General features: G+C 54.3%; 6 protein-coding genes across 6 annotated transcripts; all 6 read right to left on the bottom strand.

Moving 5' to 3' along the window:
• Positions 1-230: 230 nt before the first annotated feature.
• Positions 231-2,210, bottom strand: JKF63_00692 (uncharacterized protein; the record flags this gene model as incomplete). Its single annotated transcript, XM_067896743.1, has 1 exon — positions 231-2,210. One exon carries the CDS (start codon positions 2,208-2,210, stop codon positions 231-233), a length of 1,980 nt encoding a protein of 659 aa, XP_067752900.1.
• Positions 2,211-3,082: 872 nt separating this feature from the next.
• JKF63_00691 (uncharacterized protein) lies at positions 3,083-3,670 on the bottom strand (the record flags this gene model as incomplete). Its single annotated transcript, XM_067896742.1, has 1 exon — positions 3,083-3,670. One exon carries the CDS (start codon positions 3,668-3,670, stop codon positions 3,083-3,085), a length of 588 nt encoding a protein of 195 aa, XP_067752899.1.
• Positions 3,671-7,237: 3,567 nt separating this feature from the next.
• On the bottom strand, positions 7,238-7,837 carry JKF63_00690 (uncharacterized protein; the record flags this gene model as incomplete). Its single annotated transcript, XM_067896741.1, has 1 exon — positions 7,238-7,837. The coding sequence occupies one exon, from the start codon at positions 7,835-7,837 to the stop codon at positions 7,238-7,240; it is 600 nt and encodes a 199-aa protein (XP_067752898.1).
• A 3,699-nt stretch (positions 7,838-11,536) lies between these two features.
• Positions 11,537-12,250, bottom strand: JKF63_00689 (uncharacterized protein; the record flags this gene model as incomplete). The annotated part of the gene is made up of 1 exon (XM_067896740.1): positions 11,537-12,250. One exon carries the CDS (start codon positions 12,248-12,250, stop codon positions 11,537-11,539), a length of 714 nt encoding a protein of 237 aa, XP_067752897.1.
• Positions 12,251-13,538: 1,288 nt separating this feature from the next.
• JKF63_00688 (uncharacterized protein) lies at positions 13,539-14,075 on the bottom strand (the record flags this gene model as incomplete). The annotated part of the gene is made up of 1 exon (XM_067896739.1): positions 13,539-14,075. The coding sequence occupies one exon, from the start codon at positions 14,073-14,075 to the stop codon at positions 13,539-13,541; it is 537 nt and encodes a 178-aa protein (XP_067752896.1).
• Positions 14,076-14,710: 635 nt separating this feature from the next.
• Positions 14,711-17,794, bottom strand: JKF63_00687 (uncharacterized protein; the record flags this gene model as incomplete). The annotated part of the gene is made up of 1 exon (XM_067896738.1): positions 14,711-17,794. One exon carries the CDS (start codon positions 17,792-17,794, stop codon positions 14,711-14,713), a length of 3,084 nt encoding a protein of 1,027 aa, XP_067752895.1.
• Between the last annotated feature and the right edge of the window lie 550 nt (positions 17,795-18,344).

Genomic DNA, 18,344 nt, shown 5'->3' with positions numbered 1-18,344 from the left:
ATACATTCCATGAGAGGAGAAAGCAATAGTGATGTCCTATTTACATGGATATACTGCTGTCCAGTGCCATGGAGAACCTACCGCGGATGCAGCCCTTCTGGATGCAGCAAAGGCTAGGTGCTCTACACAGCTTTTCCCACTCCGCCGCGCGCGCGCGCACGCGCGCACACACACACAGTCGAGCGCAAAGGAGTTATGCGCGTTTACAACCACCTGAATGACGTGTCGGATTATTCCTTTTTCTTCTTTTTTTTGGAGCCCTTCTGTAGCTTGCGAAGTGCTTGGCGTGTCATCATCGCCTTTAGGGCGGCCTGCAGCACCGACGCTGCCACGTACTCGGCGCTCTGCTGATCCTCAGCGCGTCTGCGTGTGTCCTCTTCCGCTTTCTGTACGGCTTCGCGCTTCTCCTTGAGCTCCTGCTGAACTTCCTGTTGGTGCTCCAGGTCAGTGAGACGCTGCGCGCACGCCTGCCGATTTCCCTCCGCGTCAATCTTCGCTGCCTCCTTCTTTTTGAGCTCCTGGAGAGTTTTGGCTTCCCATTCGCTGGCTAACCCATCCATTGCGGCCGTGCGCTCGAGCAGGTAGGCGCTGAAGGCCTCGTGTGTCTCGGCGCCGATCATAAGCAACTGCTCGTAGTGCTGCATCTCTTCTCGCACGACTCTCACCTCGGCGGAGCCTTCCCGCTGAAGGTTTTCCGTAGCGGCCTCGCCACGAGCTTTGGCTGCTTCAGCGCGCTGCTGTAATGTGGCTTTCAGTTGACGCAGCTCAAGCCGCAACGCCGAAATGCGAGCCTGGCGTTCTGAAACTTCCTTGTCCTTGAGTTCTTGCTCACGCACGAGGTCCGACTGCAGCTGCTTCACGTTTTGATTCAACGCGCGTTCCTTGGCTAGCACGTCATCTGCCCAGCGCTGCGAAGCCTCTTCCTGCAGGATCTTCACTGCGAACTGCTGGTACGATGAAAGGAGCGGGATGCGCGGTGCCTGTTGCATCGGTCGCATCTGGTGACACCGGGGCAGAGTACTGCCAAACCCTCGAAGAAAGGGGGAGGCCCGCGAGCCGCTTTCAATGGAGTCGCCGGTGACGCCGCCGCCCACCATGGACGATTGTCTACTGCCGTTGCGGGTGAGTCCAGGGCCACCGAGACTGCTGCTATTCGGGCCAAGAGAGTCCTCTTCGGTTGCCAAAAGGCCACTGCGCCCGTCTTCGCTGGCGCCGAGTGAGGCTTTTCCTCCGCGGAGAGCACTGTCCAGGAGAGAGCTTGCACTTTGCTGATACTGTCGAGAATGTTGATGGTGGGTTGCACTCTTGTATCCCACAGTGAGCTCTTCTATCACCTGTTTCAACAATGCCGTGAGCTCTCGTCGTCCATTGCTCACCTTGGCCCAGTTGTCCATGTCTTGGGGGTTATCCTGAAGCTGTGTGCACAATAGGCGATTGGTGTCTCGGAGCCTGGCAGAGACCAAGGCGAGCTCTCGCTCCAAAGCCATCTGGGCCGGGTCGCGGACGTGCGCGAAGCACTGGGGGCGCAGGTGCGGTACGCCCGGGTGGAGGGAAACTGTTGGTTGAGCTTGTATCAACAGCTCACCGTATCGACGTTCCAACACTCGCTGCTCCGCCAGCAACTCAAGCACCGATGCCCGTCCACATCTGCGCTGCTGCTGACTGATTGCAAGGACCTCCGCCACCTTCTTTGCAGTCGCGACGCTCGCGTCGTGACCAGCGCCGGTCAGCACAGCTGGTCCACGCGATGCGCCTCGTGGGTGAAGGCTAGCGTTTCCCGTTGCGTCTACAGCTCTTGCATTCGTCGGAGTTCCCGTGCCGTTTGCATTACTGTGATTTCCTTCCGTATCTAGCGTGGTACCGGCTGTGTCTAGGAGGCTGAGAAGCTCTAGTCGCTCCACCGCGCGCTCCAGCGAGGCCACAGCACGGTTGGCCTTGATGAAGTCAAGCTGCGTGGAGAAGATCGGCTGGCCTATCTGTAGCACACGCTCCAGGTGCGTAGTTGTGTTGGCAGCTTCACTCAACGTGACGGACGACTCCTTCACCGAGGCCACCACCAGCGAAGCTGTGGCCGAAGTCGGCCTGTTGCTTTTTGACGTGGCGGTTGCGCGGACACCACCACCAGGGTGTTGCGGATCCGGCGCTGAAGTTGAAGGCGCAGCTGGCCTCAGCGAGGTTGCAGAGACCCTGCGGGATTCGCTCACCATCATCGTCGGATTCCGAGGGCGAGAGATTTCGTGGGTGTTTCGCTGGTTACAAATGTTCGAGTAAAAAGAAAAAAAGAAAGATGTGTAGACGACTTTCTCACGACGCTCAATTTCAACTTCGTATAGTCGCGTCAAAGCTTTGCGGTGACTACTCCCCCCCTCCCTCTCGAACACTTACTGAGTCAAGTGAGTGAGAACACCAGGTATCGTCCCAATCCCCCTCTACACGCAATGTGCGCACGTGCGTGATAAATTAGTGGAGAGAAAACAAATGCCAAGCCCACAAAACGCAGGGCCCGAGAAAAGGCAGCATTTGAAGAGTGATGCGGAGGAAGAAAATAAGAGAGAGACGTTGATATGGCGTTGCACATGCGCAGCTTCGGAGCGTAAAGGGGAGAGCGAAGTGGATTGGGTAACGTCCCTACCTGTTGCTGCCTCTCTGCCCCTCCCCTCCCCCCACACACACACGCGAAAGAAGTGCTGTTTTGTGTGCTTTTTCTTACACTGCTCAACGAAGACGACCAGTGATGTGCTGGTGCGCGCACGAGTGTTGTGTGTTTGGGGTGGGGTGGGGGTGGGGGGGCGTGATCACACCCTTGAAAAACGACCCATAGTGTACAGGTGAGAGACCGGCTAGTCATATTAGGGAGTTGGGGGGGGAGGGTTAAACACACACACACACACACCCGGGACGGAAAAGCCCACGCAAGCCAGAAAAAAAGAGAGTGGACAGGAGTGAGGGGTGGGGATGGGGGGGGGCAAATCACAAGGACAAACACGAGCTCTACTCTGTTCGCTATATGAGGTTGCCATGACAACTCGTTCGGCTGGGTGGCAGGAGTGGGGAGCGTCGCAGTCGGCCCCACCACCCCCTCCTACGAGTTCTGCTGCCACTCTGAACCGCACTTGGTGCACTGAAAAAAAATTGTTTGACCTTCGTCAGCACTTCGCGTTTGCCGGGCGAAGGTTTTACATAGAGTGTGGACACCGCACGTCTCGCAAAAGGCCTCCTCGATGATGCGATTGTCTACCTCGGTATTGCCGATGCGCTGAAATCTGCCCGCGGTTCCGGGCGCTGCCGCAGAGGATGACGCGGCCCCGGCGCCTGCACAGTCACCGAGTGTCTGGCGAATGTGTTCCATCGCGGCGGTTACTTCTTTCTCGGTGAACAAGAGGGCGGCGCTTGTGTTCAGGGAGCACGCTTTTTTGCACGCGTTGACACCACCGTTAGTCCCGTTCGAGGTACGGAGATGGTTTTGGAACGCTGAGTGGGTGCCGGGCTCATGCAAAGTCCCGCACCAGCCGCAGGAGCTTCGTTGCCAAGCATTTGTGCAAATTGGAAATGCATGGCCGCAGATGGCGCAACTGAGGGTGCCGAGCGAGTACAGATTATCAGAGATGTAATGCACCTGCTGTTGCTCTGACGGTGTTTGCAGTTTCGCTGTGTCGAGGATCGCTGACATTATTCTTATTTTTTTTTATGGCCGACGTAACGGCAGCGGCTGTTCTGTGAAAGGGGAGTACTTCTTTAGGGTGCGTGGAGGAGGTAACGCCCTACTGGGGGTGGGGGAGGGGCAACCAATAAATGGTTGAGGGAAAGGCCAAGAGAGTAGGAGGGTGAAATACTCGGGAAGCGAAACCACCAAGAGGGCTGTGGAGGTACTTTTGGCTGCCGTGAGGGAGAGAAGGAGGAGTAAAAAACCGGATAAACCATGTCATTGTCGTGTTACAACCACCTACATGTTAGGGTCTGCAGTGCGAGGGTGACGTGGTGGTACACAGCGACAGGGTGGGGGAGATCAGTGGCGCCGCAACAACGTACCCTTCTTTTTTGCCGCCTCAAAGGTAACTGTACGCGCTCGCAGGAAGTCCGGCTCAGTCGAGCCAATACAAAACGGCTTTACGTCGCTTGGCGATGGCGAAAGGCACATGAAAGGTGCTGCGGGTGCGGTGGCAGCCTCAGCGACACAAAGTCCCGTACGTCCACTCGTGACGATATCTACGCGACCCTCCGTCTTTGTGGTTCGTGTACATGCCGCGCCACTGTCCAGCGATGGGAAACGTCTTCTTTGTTTTCTGTTTTTTTTTCTTCTGAAGTTGCTGATACGCTCTTCTGTATTTGCCCCCCTCCCTTGTGGAGGAAACGAAGGAGATGGAGGGGGGAGCGAGGGGATGTGCCAACCCTGGATACATACCTTACGTTCGCACGCAGATGGTATACATGTGTACGACCGTATTACTCTACACTGTTCTGTCCCTTGGCTCCTCTGTGAAACACAACCCTCACCTCCCCCCCTCCCCCACTGCACTTCACACCCAATGTGACTCACTTCTGAGCTTTGATGCATGTGTTGTAAAGTGAGATGGGTGTGAGGGGAAGCAATCACAGCATCGTCAAGGTGAGCAAATCAGGGCCCAGGAAAGGGGAAAAAATTCTACCAGACACAAGAGGAAGGAGAGAGGGCATACACACATACACAATAGGTGCGGCCCTAACGGAAAAAAACATGCACAGGACAGTCGGGACAGCAACAACAAAGGCGACAGATGAGCGACAGTGTTCGCCTCATCTCCTCCTCCTTTCCTGCGTCGTCGCTGAGTCCGACTGGTGGTGCTTCTTCGACTCTCCAACCTCTCGTCTCCACAATCTTGGACTTCTCATCTCTTCCCTCCAGCAGCAGTATGTGCGGTTTCTACATTACCAAGGAAATACGCACGGTAGTGGTGGTGAGAGAGGGGGAGTCTGAGAGAGACAAGGGGTTCCCTTCACTGAATCCGTACATTCTCGCACTGCTGTAGTCCCCCCTCTCCCCCCTTCCCCCTCTCCCTCCCCCTCTCCCCTCCCCCTCCCAAATTCCCTACTGGCGCCTTTTCACCCCTTCGTGATACATCGCCCTATTCAGCGCATGACCAATCTGAGGTCTCAACGACTTCCGTTACTCTCTTTCGAACAGTGGTTAAAAAAAAAAAGAGCTACTATAAAGGCGATACATCTCTGGGTGGCATGGCGATGCTCATGCAGACTTGGCATGGGGCCAAAAATGTGCGGAGTGCGTTGAAGGGCAAAGTCGTGTGCGACGACATCGTCGAGGCGTTGCCTAGCATTTCAAAAATGGAAGCCTGGGCTTCCACCCTTTTTTTAATGACGTGCTTGCTCATGTGCCTCTCTCTCAGCGTTCGTGTGGGGTGCCCTGAGATGTGTATATTGGGGCTCCGTCAGCACTGGTCAAACCCGTGAGACGGCAAATGCCAGGCACGCGCGGAGGAGAGCATGCGAGGGGGAGATGGAAGACGAGAATGGGAAAACTTTTTTTTTGTGTGTGTGTGTACAGGGCGGGCCTGGTACAACGGGACAGAACCCTCTCCCTCGCACCAATTCTGTTACATGACCCCACCGATGTCTGAGAGCTCCGCGAAGGAAAGAATAAAGGAAAAAAAAGGCGGGCGGGTGGGGGTCGGGCTAGGAAGGAGGAGGGAAAAACACGAAGATAAAATGCGATTGAACACACGTGCTCAGGCACTCTACACACGAAACCAAACAACAACAAAGAACAAAAGCGAAATCACAAAATGAAAAAAAAGGAAGAACAGAAAAATGTGTCCGGTTAGCACATGACTAATCACCAAGACATCCCCTCACTATCCATGCACATGCACACACACACACGCGCGCGTGCGCACGCAAAGACCGAGAAAAGAAGGTATCAAGGGAGGATGGGGAGGAGTTCTGACGTTCCTGTCTACTTCGGTTCTTGCGTGAATAACGCTGCGCATGCACTGCAAACCAAGAGGGGTGCAGCAGAAAAAACTTGACACATATGATGTGGTGTACCACTGTGCACGTTGCAACACGCACTTGGATCCACAGTATAGAAACATTTGAAATGAATAAGGAGCAGGAGGGAGACGGGACAAAAAAATATATACAGTGCCACTCGTGCTCAGCAACAACCTCGAGTGCACTAGAAAACACATCAAAGCCGCACATGGGATATGGGAAGAGGGGGGGGGGGTGGGGTAGAAAAAAAGAGAATCTGTGCACAGATGCAAAATAACAACATGTTTTGAGTGACACACACACACACACACATGAATGTACATTTATGTAGTCAAGACAGTGGCACGTTCACGTACAGAGCCAAGCGGCTACTAAAACACGAACCGTAACGGAAAAAACGAATAATAAAGGACAGGCGAAGAAAAGCACATGAATCAAGACAGCCAACGGTTAAAACGAAGATGATGGCAATAGAGTAAAATCTAGTCCCACCACCACCCACCCCACCCCCTTATTTAACCCCCCGCGCGCCCCGGCTCGAAGTGGAGGAAAAGAAAGGAGTGAGAAGTGCCTATCAAAACACTCGCAGATGCTCCTTGTCAATGTCTCTGCGTGGCTTTTTTTTCCCTCGCGGTTTGCGTGCGTGCGTGCGTCTTGTGCAACGGGATTCCATCTTGTACAACGTGGCAGTTCCCTTCAAGAAGCATATTCATGCACACGAGTATACAGGCTTGGAGATGAGAGAGAGAAAGAGAAAGCGAACAGTCTCACCTGATAAGACGATGGGGGATGGAGCGTGTAGAGGCGACAAAGATATATGTTAGCACCATTCATTGAAGACTCACTGGAAACAGAATAAAATTCCGCGAGAGCGCAAAAAAAAAAAAACAAGCAAATAAATCAACATGGTTCATTGCCGCGTCAACACAGGCCGACACACACACAGAAGTGTCACAAAGTGGATTTACCGTCAAAGAAACACACAAAAAGGGTGTGTGGTGCCACTACCCCCCTCCCCCTCTCTACCCCGTGGTGTGTCCATGTCAGGGGTGGGTGGGTGGGGGGATTGCGCGAGCGACAAGAGCTTGGTACTCTCAAGATCGAGCGGCAGTTCCCCGGGTTGAACTCCTCTCCTCATTTTTTTCAATGGGCTCTTTTTTTTCCCCCATACACCGGCTCTTGTTTCTATTCTTCCTTCTGTCCTTTACAGAGACTGTGTTCCAACAACAACGTGGCCACTCACCTGCAGCGCTTAGCGCTTTCCGCACCAGAGCTGCTGGGTGAAAGGGGTTATGAGGAGGCAGCTGAAGTACCCCACTAGCGCCACCACATGAAGGGTAAAGCTACTGCTGAGCCGATAACCAGCATTCTTGAATACGACGGGGGTAACGTTGGTGCTCCCGTCGACGTTCGTGCAGAACTCTTTGCTGTGCGCAATACCGGCGACTAAAACGGACAGCAGTTCACACAATGTGGCCAGAAGGATGAAGAGAAACAGCGGCAGCTTGACCTTCAGGCGGAAGAACGACTGCAGAGATGACAAGAGAACGGCGTAGAAGCCGAATACCGTGCCGCCAATCGAGAAGGCCTGTAAAGAGCGAAAGGTGGCGCGGAAGTCTTCACAGCCGGCGTAGTTGACGCGAACGGGGAGAGACGTCGGGGTAACTGTCGCGTTTTCACCCGTCAGGGTGACTTCACCGACGGATATGAACCACATCGACACAATCACCTCGCCATCTTGGTTATAATCTCTTATTTTTTGCGAGTACAGGGGCAAAGGCAGCGTTGCTACGAGAGAGATTACGAAGAATACGAGCACCAGCGCTAGTAAAACATATCGTAAGAGGATCATCTTCACGCAAGAGGGATGAAAAACACGACCCTTTATATCGAGTAGTATAACTGTGTGTGTGTGTGTGCACCGAGACTGGTGAACCTACACCAACACAACGTATACAGCTGGAAGTCGGAATGAATGAAGAACGGGTGCAAAAGGCGGCCAAGCTGTCACAGGGAATTACACATTCGTATGTATATATTGATCAATACGCACTTGGATTACGAGCAATGAGACCGAAGCGAGTGTTCGTGTTTGCTGTTGTGAAGTTTAATATATATACATATATATATATGTTGAAGGTATATTTTTATGAAGACAAGGTGCGGTCATTTGGAGATGACTGTTGAGAAACATATGGAGAATGACGCGTGCGAGGGAAGTAATGTTTAGCACCCCCCCCACACACACAGATGCCTACAAAAAAAAATAGGACAGGCGCAGCGGACGGGAGAGAGAGACACACACAGGGTGTAGCGACACCATAACACCGCTCTCCCTTCCTCTCTATTTTACTATTCGCATCTATTCGTGTTTTTTTTTTGGGGGGTATCCGTGTCAGCGTTTTACGAAGTGTAGCTTTAAGGGGCACACCACACGATGAGACCAGCGAAATGACTGCTACATGCACTCCACTCCGCGTTATATACTCTTCCCTTCCCCCCTCCCCTCCCCATGGACCTCTTCTCCGTGCCACTCGAATGGCTGATCGTTTTTTTTTTCGATGGCTACTCTGCGGAGTCGCACGCCAATGTGAGAGAGGTCTCCATATGAAGCTACGGAGCTCAACGACAACCGAGCGAAGACACCCACTTGTGTGAGAAATTCATTCTTGTTTTGAAGGGTAAAAAAGGGGGCCCATGCAAGAGAAAAGGGAGGACACGCACAGTAACAGGGAAGGAAAAGAAAAACCTCGCTCCCCACGCTTCGAGAGACATACTCGCTTAACCCACAACAAATGGGCTGACCATTGACACCGACATTCGAGGAGGGGAAGGAGCGCTCATGCTACCACTACACAAGCATCGTTATTCACACCACATTGGTTATCCAAGCCAAGGAGCTGGAACAACGACAAAGACTATGAAAAGAAAGAAACGAAATACTGGCGAGATGTCAATGAGATTTTTATGCTTGCTCATTTTGCCCCACAGTAAGTCCAAACTCAAGCCTACCCCCTTCCTCCATCTGGCACAGGCTCCTCTCTCCCACCCCGTGGGCGGTGAGGACCGGGAAAGATGCGCTCGAGTTCAGACAGACACCTTGTGGCTAGCACCCGGGTTGTGCAAACGTCTTACCGGTCGCGGGTCGCTCCGACGCAGCGCCACCCAGGCCCTCAACACGCCGCATCAGTAGCAACATATCGCTCTGACCTCGCGCCGTCGCAGGTAGTTGACCTCGTCAAGGCAGAAATGCCTGGACATTGACGGAGGAGGAGAGGGGGCGGGGGGGGAAGAGAGATAGGAGGCTGCTTAGCTTAACCACAGCGCGGGTAGTGAGCCTCCCCTCTGACCCCCCCTCCTCCCCCAATCCACACCGAGGTGTGCCCCGCTGTCAGCCAAGACACTCCCCCTCACTATACAAGTACACCAACGCACTGGTGTGTGTGGGTGGGTGGGGGGGGGGAAGTAGCCTTGAAGGGCGATTCAGTTGTAAAGAAACAGAGTGTGAAGGTGCTGCGGTGCACCTATACGATGTCGTGTGACTCGTCAAAACGAACACAAAAGTAGCAACGATAAGAACAGTGGCATGAAGAATCAGAGTGCCTCAGAGAAGGGGTGGACAGAGAGCAGACACCCCCCTTTTCACCTCTCCCCTAGATACACAAAAAAAAATAAAGTGCAAAATGTGAGCCGACAATTAGGCGAACGCGATCTCTCCCCCTAAAAAAAAAACAAAGGTGACACGTGCAAAGAACATCCACGCATTTGGTGCGCACTGTCTCTGTGTGCATCACGCCGTGGCAGACAGATATGGTATGAAGGAAAACAAAACAACAGCGGAGGCGAGGAGGAGATCAAAATGGGCGCTATGTATATAATTCGACCAAGAAGGGGTGACGAACACAAGCGCAGAAACACAGGAGTAGGCACACAAGTGAAAAGAGGGGGGATATGGGGAAGCAGCGAACACGGAGGCGGGGGAGGGGATAACTGAGGGGAATGAAAATGGGAAAAAACCAGAAAGGAAAGAAACGGGGAAGGGGAAAAATGCCCCCTTTTATACACTGGGAGGAAGAAAAGAGCGCGCGCGTGTGTGTGTGTGTGTGCTATGGTCGCACCATGACCATTTGCCGAAAAAGGGTGGAGGATTGGGGGAGGGGAGGGGGGGGGGGGGGGCCGCGGCTTGTTTGTGCGCATGTCAGCAAAAATAGGAGATCTGGCAATGCCTTGGGGGGCATTGCCTTGATTCCTTGTCACACCACATGCAGATCACTCCGTCGCTGATTTGCCTCGTTATTTTTCGCGTGAAAAGCGGGGTTTGTGTCCGCTCCTCAGGGAAGAAAAGAGGAGGATGCCTGGGATAAGCCAAAGGGCAGTGAGCGTGTTCCACAAGAGATGACAGAGTAGCGGGAGAAGGAGTGTCAAGAGGCTAGGCACCTCAAACATACACATGCACACACGTCCATATGTTTATTCCAAAGACACCCAAGGTCCCTGTGTGCGTGTATAGGTGTATGTGCGTAGGAAATGGGGGGTGGGGGGTGGGGGCAGCACTGTCCGCGTACACGTTCAAAGAACAAGCCAGTTAGAAAACAGTAACAGAGTACGTTCATCAAAAAAGTGAATAGGGCCAACAGAGAAACACATAGGCGGAAGACAGAAAGAAAGAAAAGCAGCACTGTGAAGCAGGCATACATATGAGAGGATGAGTGAGGGGAGGAAGGGCCGAAAATGTAGAAAGAAACGCAGGTACAATAATAATTAAAAAAAGACGTAGACACATGGGCAGAGTTGGTCACACAGATCCGCATGTTCCCCCCCCTCCCCCCTCCCCCCCCTCTCCAACTGACAGACACAGCACATAACAGAATAGTAAATAATAATAGCAGTACATAGCACACACACAAAATGAGCCAGATCGAGTTGTTGGGTTCAGAGAACTGGCTGTGCACGCCGACAGCCTTCTTTGTAGGACAGGGGGGGGGAGAGTGTAGAGGAGAGGAGAACAGCCTCTTCCAACCCTCACTGTTGATTGGGTTTTTGTAGTAGGGCAGGACTCACCCCTTTCAATGCGTTGTAGCCACACAGTGCTCGTGTGGCGTTTTCTTTCGGCAACCTTGTACACCTCTCTCTCTCTCATCCGAGGCCAACTCTGCTAAAGATGCACAGAGCATCACAAATCAAGAGAGATCATCCACCTCACTCACACTCGCACTCCTCTTCGCTGGCGTCTTTTCTTCCATCCACGCTTTCTTGCGAAGACTACGCGGTGTCTGTGCGGGTGTGGGTGGGTGGGTGGGTGAGTGGGGAGGGAGGGAGGGCAGAAAACTACGGGAGATGGTGCTTGTGCTAGCGGCAGCAGCAGCAGCAGCAGAGAGCTGTTTCGCTATACCTCAAAGAGCCAGCGGAAAACAGAACAAAAGACGAGGAGTAGCATACAAAGGGAGATAAGAGGGAGGGAGACGGTTGACACGGTTGAAGGGTATCACCCCCGCCTCCCTTCACCGCCCCCGCCCTTGGACATCTCGCCCTAACTTTTCCTTAGTGTGTCTTACAGGAATACTGTCAAGAGAGAGGTAAAGAGGTACGTCTGTTGGCAAATGAAAGCGAACGCAAAGCCGCCCGTCGGCATGGCTAGACTTGTGAATGGTGGCATCTGGTACGCCTCGCCGTAGCATGCCCCTTCGAAAAGGATGCGGAACATCATGGCCATCATCGTCGTCGTGAAAGCGATGGTGATCCACAGGGATAACCACAGTAGCGGCAGGAACAGGCGAGTAAACAAGTTCGAGGCCGCAAACACCCACACAATGAAGCCCGAGAAGATGGAAAGGAGACTGAAAATCTGCATGCACTTCATAGAGCTACGAAACGCGGCGCATGGAACATCCTGAGCGTAATACTGTTGCGTTATGTTCTGCGGCATATAGCCGTATGGAATCTCGATACTAACGTTCACTGTCGTCGCCCACATCCTAACGTCGACGCGGCCCGTGGCGTTGGCGCCGTCGATGTGGGCGTCCATTTTGTACCACTTCCAATAGAGGAACGGCTTTGCTCCGACGATGCGACTTGCCTCGATGTTCATGACGCTGAAATCCGGGGTGGAAAAGAGCGGCATGACCTGCGTCAGGCAGAGAAGTATAAGCAGAACGAAGTAGATGATGCTCAAGGATATGCGCAGGGTAAAGAACGCCACAATGGAGCCCATGACGCACCCGCCACAGGAGGGCTTACCCTTTGCGTGACGATGTGATGTTTCCATCCTTGACCTGCTTTGTCTCTGACTTTCTTTTCTTGCGCCTCTCCTGACGTATCAATGTTGATGCTTCCGAGGAAGGCGACAGTTCAGTGCAGCCTTGTGTCTTGGGCGTGCACGGCCTGGAGAATAAGAGGAGAGGTCCAGGCGAGAATAAATACAAAAATAACGAGGAAAAGGCACAGGAAGGATAACCGTGGGAGCAGTCTCCCTCCTTTTCTCAGCTTGTCCATTTTGCCCCACAGTAAGTCCAAACTCAAGCCTACCCCCTTCCCCCATCTGGCACAGGCTCCTCTCTCCCACCCCGTGGGCGGTGAGGACCGGGAGAGATGCGCTCGAGTTCAGACAGACACCTTGTGGCTAGCACCCGGGTTGTGCAAACGTCTTACCGGTCGCGGGTCGCTCCGACGCAGCGCCACCCAGGCCCTCAACACGCCGCATCAGTAGCAATATATCGCTCTGACCTCGCGCCGTCGCAGGTAGTTGACCTCGTCAAGGCAGAAATGCCTGGACATTGACGGAGGAGGAGAGGGGGCGGGGGGGGGAAGAGAGATAGGAGGCTGCTTAGCTTAACCACAGCGCGGGTAGTGAGCCTCCCCTCTGACCCCCCCTCCTCCCCCAATCCACACCGAGGTGTGCCCCGCTGTCAGTCATGCGGCATATTTCCTCGAAAATGAGGAAGCGAGTGTTTACATTTTTCGGATCAGGGAACAACAGCAGTGGCATATTAGTAACAACTGAGGGAAGGAGGGTAAGGGGGGGAAGGGAACATGAACAATACACCGGCACAGGCGTTTTGGTGTGCGCACAGGTTCATACAAACAGTGTCCGGTGGTGTCGCCAGATTTTATGATACCTGATACGGCGTTTTCGGTCCGAAGGGTTTTTTCCTAGTTCTTGATTTCTTCTTTATTTGCTACATGATTGTCGTAACGAAGCATGCCACAAAAAAAAAAGAAAAGCGAGGGGCCAGTGCGTACGTACACACATCAGGAGAATGCCAGTCGATGACTGCAAAGCGATGTTGCCCCCCCCCCCTCCCTTTCTCGCATCAGCAGCTGTACGTGCTGTTGAGAAAATATCCGAGAAGCACACTCCATGCAGTGACATCACCATAACCTGAGAGAGCGAGATAAAGTTAGGAAGAGACAGAAGAGCTGCGCGCTTCTGCTTCGGATAGAACATAGAATGTATGCTTCGTTATCGCTGCTCGACAACCCCCCCTCCCCCCAAAGGCGGAGAAGCCTTCCCGCTCGTTTTTGAAAGCAATCACAGCACACTCCCTTTACTGGGCTCACTGCGTCACAGAGCTGCTGCCGCTGTGGCGCGCTAGTTTCTTCCACTGCTCCGGAAACTGTGAAGGGGTTGAGCGGTGAAGCGGAGTCGCCACCGTCGGACCACGTGGCATCCACATCCAGTACGTCGGACTGTTTGCCTTGTGCCAGCGTACCAGGAAGCGCCGCTTCGCTCGATGATTCTGCTTGTACAGGTTAAGTGGAAATTTAGGTTCGACATCGCCAAGCACTGGCATGAGTGGGTGCTGCGACCACTCTCGATGGAGGTGACGAATTTTGTTGAACTCTTCCGTTCGGCCTGAAATGGTCTCGCGCATCATCCAGTCGCGCAGCTGGTCAAGTTGATCGTAAGTGAGTCGAACGGGGCGCGGAAGCCACTCCACAGGCCCTTTGTCGTACCACGCTACGTTGTCGCTAGGCTTGCTGCGCATCTTGTTGTCACGACCCATGCCGTTGCGCTTCGGTTTAGGGTGGGTCGTACCGAGGATGCTAAACTTATCCGGCGTCGCCGTGCCCACGAGGCGTGTGCGTCGCATGATGGAGATGTGCGTTCGACCAAACGCTGATGCGGTCAATGTAGAGAGGCGTTAGCAAGAATAAACACACACACACACACAGGTTTCTTTGCGTGCCGCCGCTGCTTCAAGGCTTGACTGTCTCGCTTTTTTGTTTGTTTGCTTTGTTTTTCGTGTTAGTGGTGGTGTTGATTAAAATCATCGTACATTCTCCCGTTTCTTCATGCGAACTTCAAGCAGGGGAGGGGGAGGGGGCAAAGAGGAAGAGAGGAGGATAATGTTAGAGGGCCAAATGAGGTGGAGGCATAGCAGAGAGGGAAACCGCGCGATTACCCTCAAAAGTGTATCTGAATAGAAAGAAGCAGTCGGCCGTTCAGCTTGTGTGCTACACGCGAGGAGCGTCACGTCTGTCGTGACAGACCTGCATAGCCCATCGCTCCGCTGACTTATCAAAGTGTTGCGCTTTTACCCTCCCCCTCCCCTATTTTGTTTGTTGCTCGAGTGAGAGAGCAACAGAAGAGGGGTGGGTGAGGGGGAGGGGGGGGGTAAAAGCGGGAGGAGAGAAGAGGAATCACGTGGAGGTACACTTATTGGGAGTGCTGTACGCGCACTCGTTTCGTTGTGAATCAGCGCGATTCGTTGACTAGGCACGTCGCTTAGAAGAAGAGCCGCTCACGTCGGGGACGCAGAAAGGCGCACACACTCGCGGCACCGTCCTCCAGTGCGCGTGCATACAAGGCTGCGAAGACAGATGGGTCGACAGTGGCACTACAGAGGAGCGTGTTCGTACTGCCGGCCGTAGTGGAAGGGCTTTCTGCACTCGCTTCGCCATCCAGCGCACACAGCACAGCCAACACGTCGGACCATGCTCTTCGGGACATGAGTGTCAGGAGCACCCACTGTACCCAGTTGCCAACAACACTGGTCTTGGCGGTCGGTGCTGCACCGTCGGTTGATGAGACCAAGACACTGCGAAGCTGAGTGCATGTGTCCCTCACCATCCGCGCCAAGACACGGTCGAGGGTGGTGCTCAGAGGAAAAGATGGGGGGTGGGAGCCAGAGTTTTCAGCACCAGCGATGCTCGTAGGCCCCCCTGCCGATACCACTGCCGCGCTTGCTTGCGCCTCTTCCTCCGCGTAGACCCCCAGGCGAGTCAGCATAGCGAGCGTGCTCAACGATGACGGAGACAAGCAGAAATCCAGACCGTCGTGTGAGGGGGAAGCGTCCAGTAGCTTTTCCACCTGTGTCAGTGCGTCTCGCGTACACGCATTCGTTCCATCATAGAATTGCGCCCAGGCTACTTCGATCACCTCCTGTCGCTGTTTCTCCGCCTCGACATTGTCGTAGGAGTTGTGGTGCTCGTCCGAGGTGCCGTCGCCGCCTTCCTTCCCTTCTCCCGAGGTCGGTGTCGTTGTGTGCTGCTGAACGCACTGCACAAAAGTAGCAGCGCTCTTCGCCTGGCGTCTCGCGACGCCGAGGGTGAGCACCGTCAGGCAGTTTTCCATGAACCGCGCGCGCGGTGTGTCGGTGTCGCTTTCTGCAGCAGTGACATGCAGCACTTCTTGTTGCAGAGCTTCTGTCAACACATGCCAGGCGTCCTCTCCGGGTGCCTCATCGTCATGCACTTCGCGCTCGGTGGCAAGACGCATGGCAGCTGTCCGGTACGAGCGCAGTGCGCGTGCGTGGAGCAAGAGTAGCGTCGCTTCCGAGGTGTTCATTTCCTTGTCGGAGGGGGCGGCTTGGGCCAGCAGCGCCTCGTCACCTGTAAACAGAGCAACATACAAACCAGCTTCGGCGTATGGGTGCACCGTCGTCTCTCCTGCGGGGTGTGCGAGGGCATGGCGGACAAAGGCGTGTATGGCACCCGTAGCGCTCGCGTGCTCAATATCACTGGCTGCTTGATGTCCTCGTGCAAAACACGAGATGAGTGCACACGACAATGCTGATAGCAGTACACCATCCCCCTCCTCAGTTGATGCTGACTGTGCAAGTACCACTGCAGACATGCGGTGCAACTTCGAATCGTGTGCTATAAGGGAGCGACGCTGTCGCTCTCTTTGGGAACCCTGGAGGCTGCGCAGCGTATCGGCGCAACCAAAAACCAGCGCGCAAGTGTCGTGTAGCTGCCACAGAGCTGCATCCTGCTCCGCACACAACAATCCGTACTGAAGCACTGAGAGACTACCGTTGACAAACTCGCGCACCATTGCTCGAGCTTGCAGCTCGGCTGCGCGGCGGTGTGCTTCATCTTTGGCTTGCTCAGCGCCAGAAGCCGCGTACTGGCACCAAGCATCTTCGTTTACGCCCACCGGGGGAGCTGGCACTCCATCCTCAACTTCTGCTGCACTGTCTTTGCCACGAGGCGCCATCACCGGGTGCACCAGGAAGCCAAGACACACAGCGCGCAACAACGTCTTCAGCAGCAGCACGTCTTTCGCCTCGGCGGCACACTGGGCCAACACCAGCCACGTATCCAAGAGCGCCCGCAGCGGCGCCACAATGGCGGCTGCCTCGCTCGGGAATAGCGGCGGGGCATTGCAGAGCAGAGTGTGCGCGCGGCTGCGCGCGGTCTTCGACGAGTTGGTTGTGTCCTCAGCGATGTTGGAGGGCAGCGCTGACGGTGTGGGGGCGTGAAATGAGTAGAGCGGCGTAACAGACATGAGGGCGGTGCGCACAGCTAGTGTCTGGGTCTCCGTGTGAGGCAGCCAGGCTGCGTGCCTGCCATCCTCCTCCCCTCTATCCATGCGAGATGAGCGTGTGTCTGCTTTCTTCTCGTCCCCTGGCCCATCGCTCACCACTTTTTGTTCCTCCGCGTCTTCGACGTTTCTGAACCCTAGATCAGCAAATGTCAAGTTCATTGCCTCCAATGCCTGCCACACAGGCCAGACATGCTCCTTAAACAAGTGCGAGGTGTAGGCTTGCGCTGCGCTAGGGACCTCGGCCGTTGTCGCTATAGATGATGACAATCCGGGATGGAGATGGTGGAACCAAAGGAATCGCTGCGCCGCCGCAAGTCCGTCCTCAAAAGCAACACTTCGACTTTCTTGTGTGTTACCAGAGCTCGCTGCAATCACAACACTACTGCATGTCAAGTTGGCACCACTTTCGGGAAGCCGCGGCAGTACCCAAAAGCGCAGCGCGGCCGTCAGGTCCTCGAGGATAAAGAGTGGAAAGGGTGGGCCACGCTTTTCTTCGAGTACATGTTTCTGCAACCACCCACCTACTGCAAGCTGTGGGGCACCGCACTGTATGCAGAGGTGCAACATGCGCCAGACAAGCTCGTCGGTGAGGAGAAACCCCTGGTATTGGACGAGGTCCTCCACTTTTTTTGTCAGGAGGAGAAGTTCCTCTGCTTGGTGAGGTGTCAAGGGGTGGCTAGGGATCTGTGATGATGTGCCGACGGTTGGGGAAGAGGACGTCTTGTTTTCCATAGTCTCTTCTAGAGTGGTCACGTCACTTCTGCGCTGCTGTGCGTGTTCCTGCTGACGTTGCAGCTGCGCACACAGATTTGCACACCGCTGCAGCACGTCGCCGCGCACCTTTGTGTACGTCTCCAGGGAGCGGGACTTGATGGAGAGAAACTTATCCTGGGGAAAGGAGATGGGGTGAAACTGGGGGAACTGAAGGAGCGGTGCAACCCCATGCTGATTTTGCTTCCGCGAAGACGAGGGAGAGACCGCCTGTACGCGGCTATGCGTGGCATGAGGTGCCAGACGCCGTGACAAGGTCCTAAGATTCATGTTTTTTTTTTTGGGGGGGGGGGAGGGGAGGGAGCCCTTTGCGCTGTAGGACTGAGGCGAAGAAGGGGGGGTTGGCAACCGGAAGGGTTAAGAGAGACAGTGAGAAAACAAGGAAGCAAGGGAGCGTCAAAAGTCAGTCTATGCTACCTTTCCGCACACTGCAGCCTGCTACACCTCCACACAGCAGCAACGAAAAAAAAAATGAGCGAGGGAAGCTATTCTGTCTCACACGAGCGTGCGTGCTCGTGTTAGATGGCAGGAAAGAGAGCATATCGAGGCGGGGCGACCCAGAGGGGATTGATAAACTGTGCGCCACCCCCCCCCCAAAAAGCTCGACTTAACAGCCAGGAGGCTTTCGCAGTTGTCAGCGTTTTCCTTCACCAGACAGGGGAAAAAGGGGGATTGCGCGTATCCAAACACAATGTTTTGTACCAAGTCTTTGCTGATTCATGGAGGAGATTTCAACGATTCAAAGAGTTATGATCCCAACAAGGAGGAAAAATGACACAGAACGAGAAATACCGGCGGGTTAACACAGGGAGTAAAGACG

The sequence above is a fragment of the Porcisia hertigi genome, chromosome 36, assembly GCF_017918235.1.
Source record: "Porcisia hertigi strain C119 chromosome 36, whole genome shotgun sequence".
NCBI lineage: Eukaryota > Euglenozoa > Kinetoplastea > Trypanosomatida > Trypanosomatidae > Porcisia > Porcisia hertigi.
This window is presented reverse-complemented; position numbering and strand designations above follow the sequence as displayed.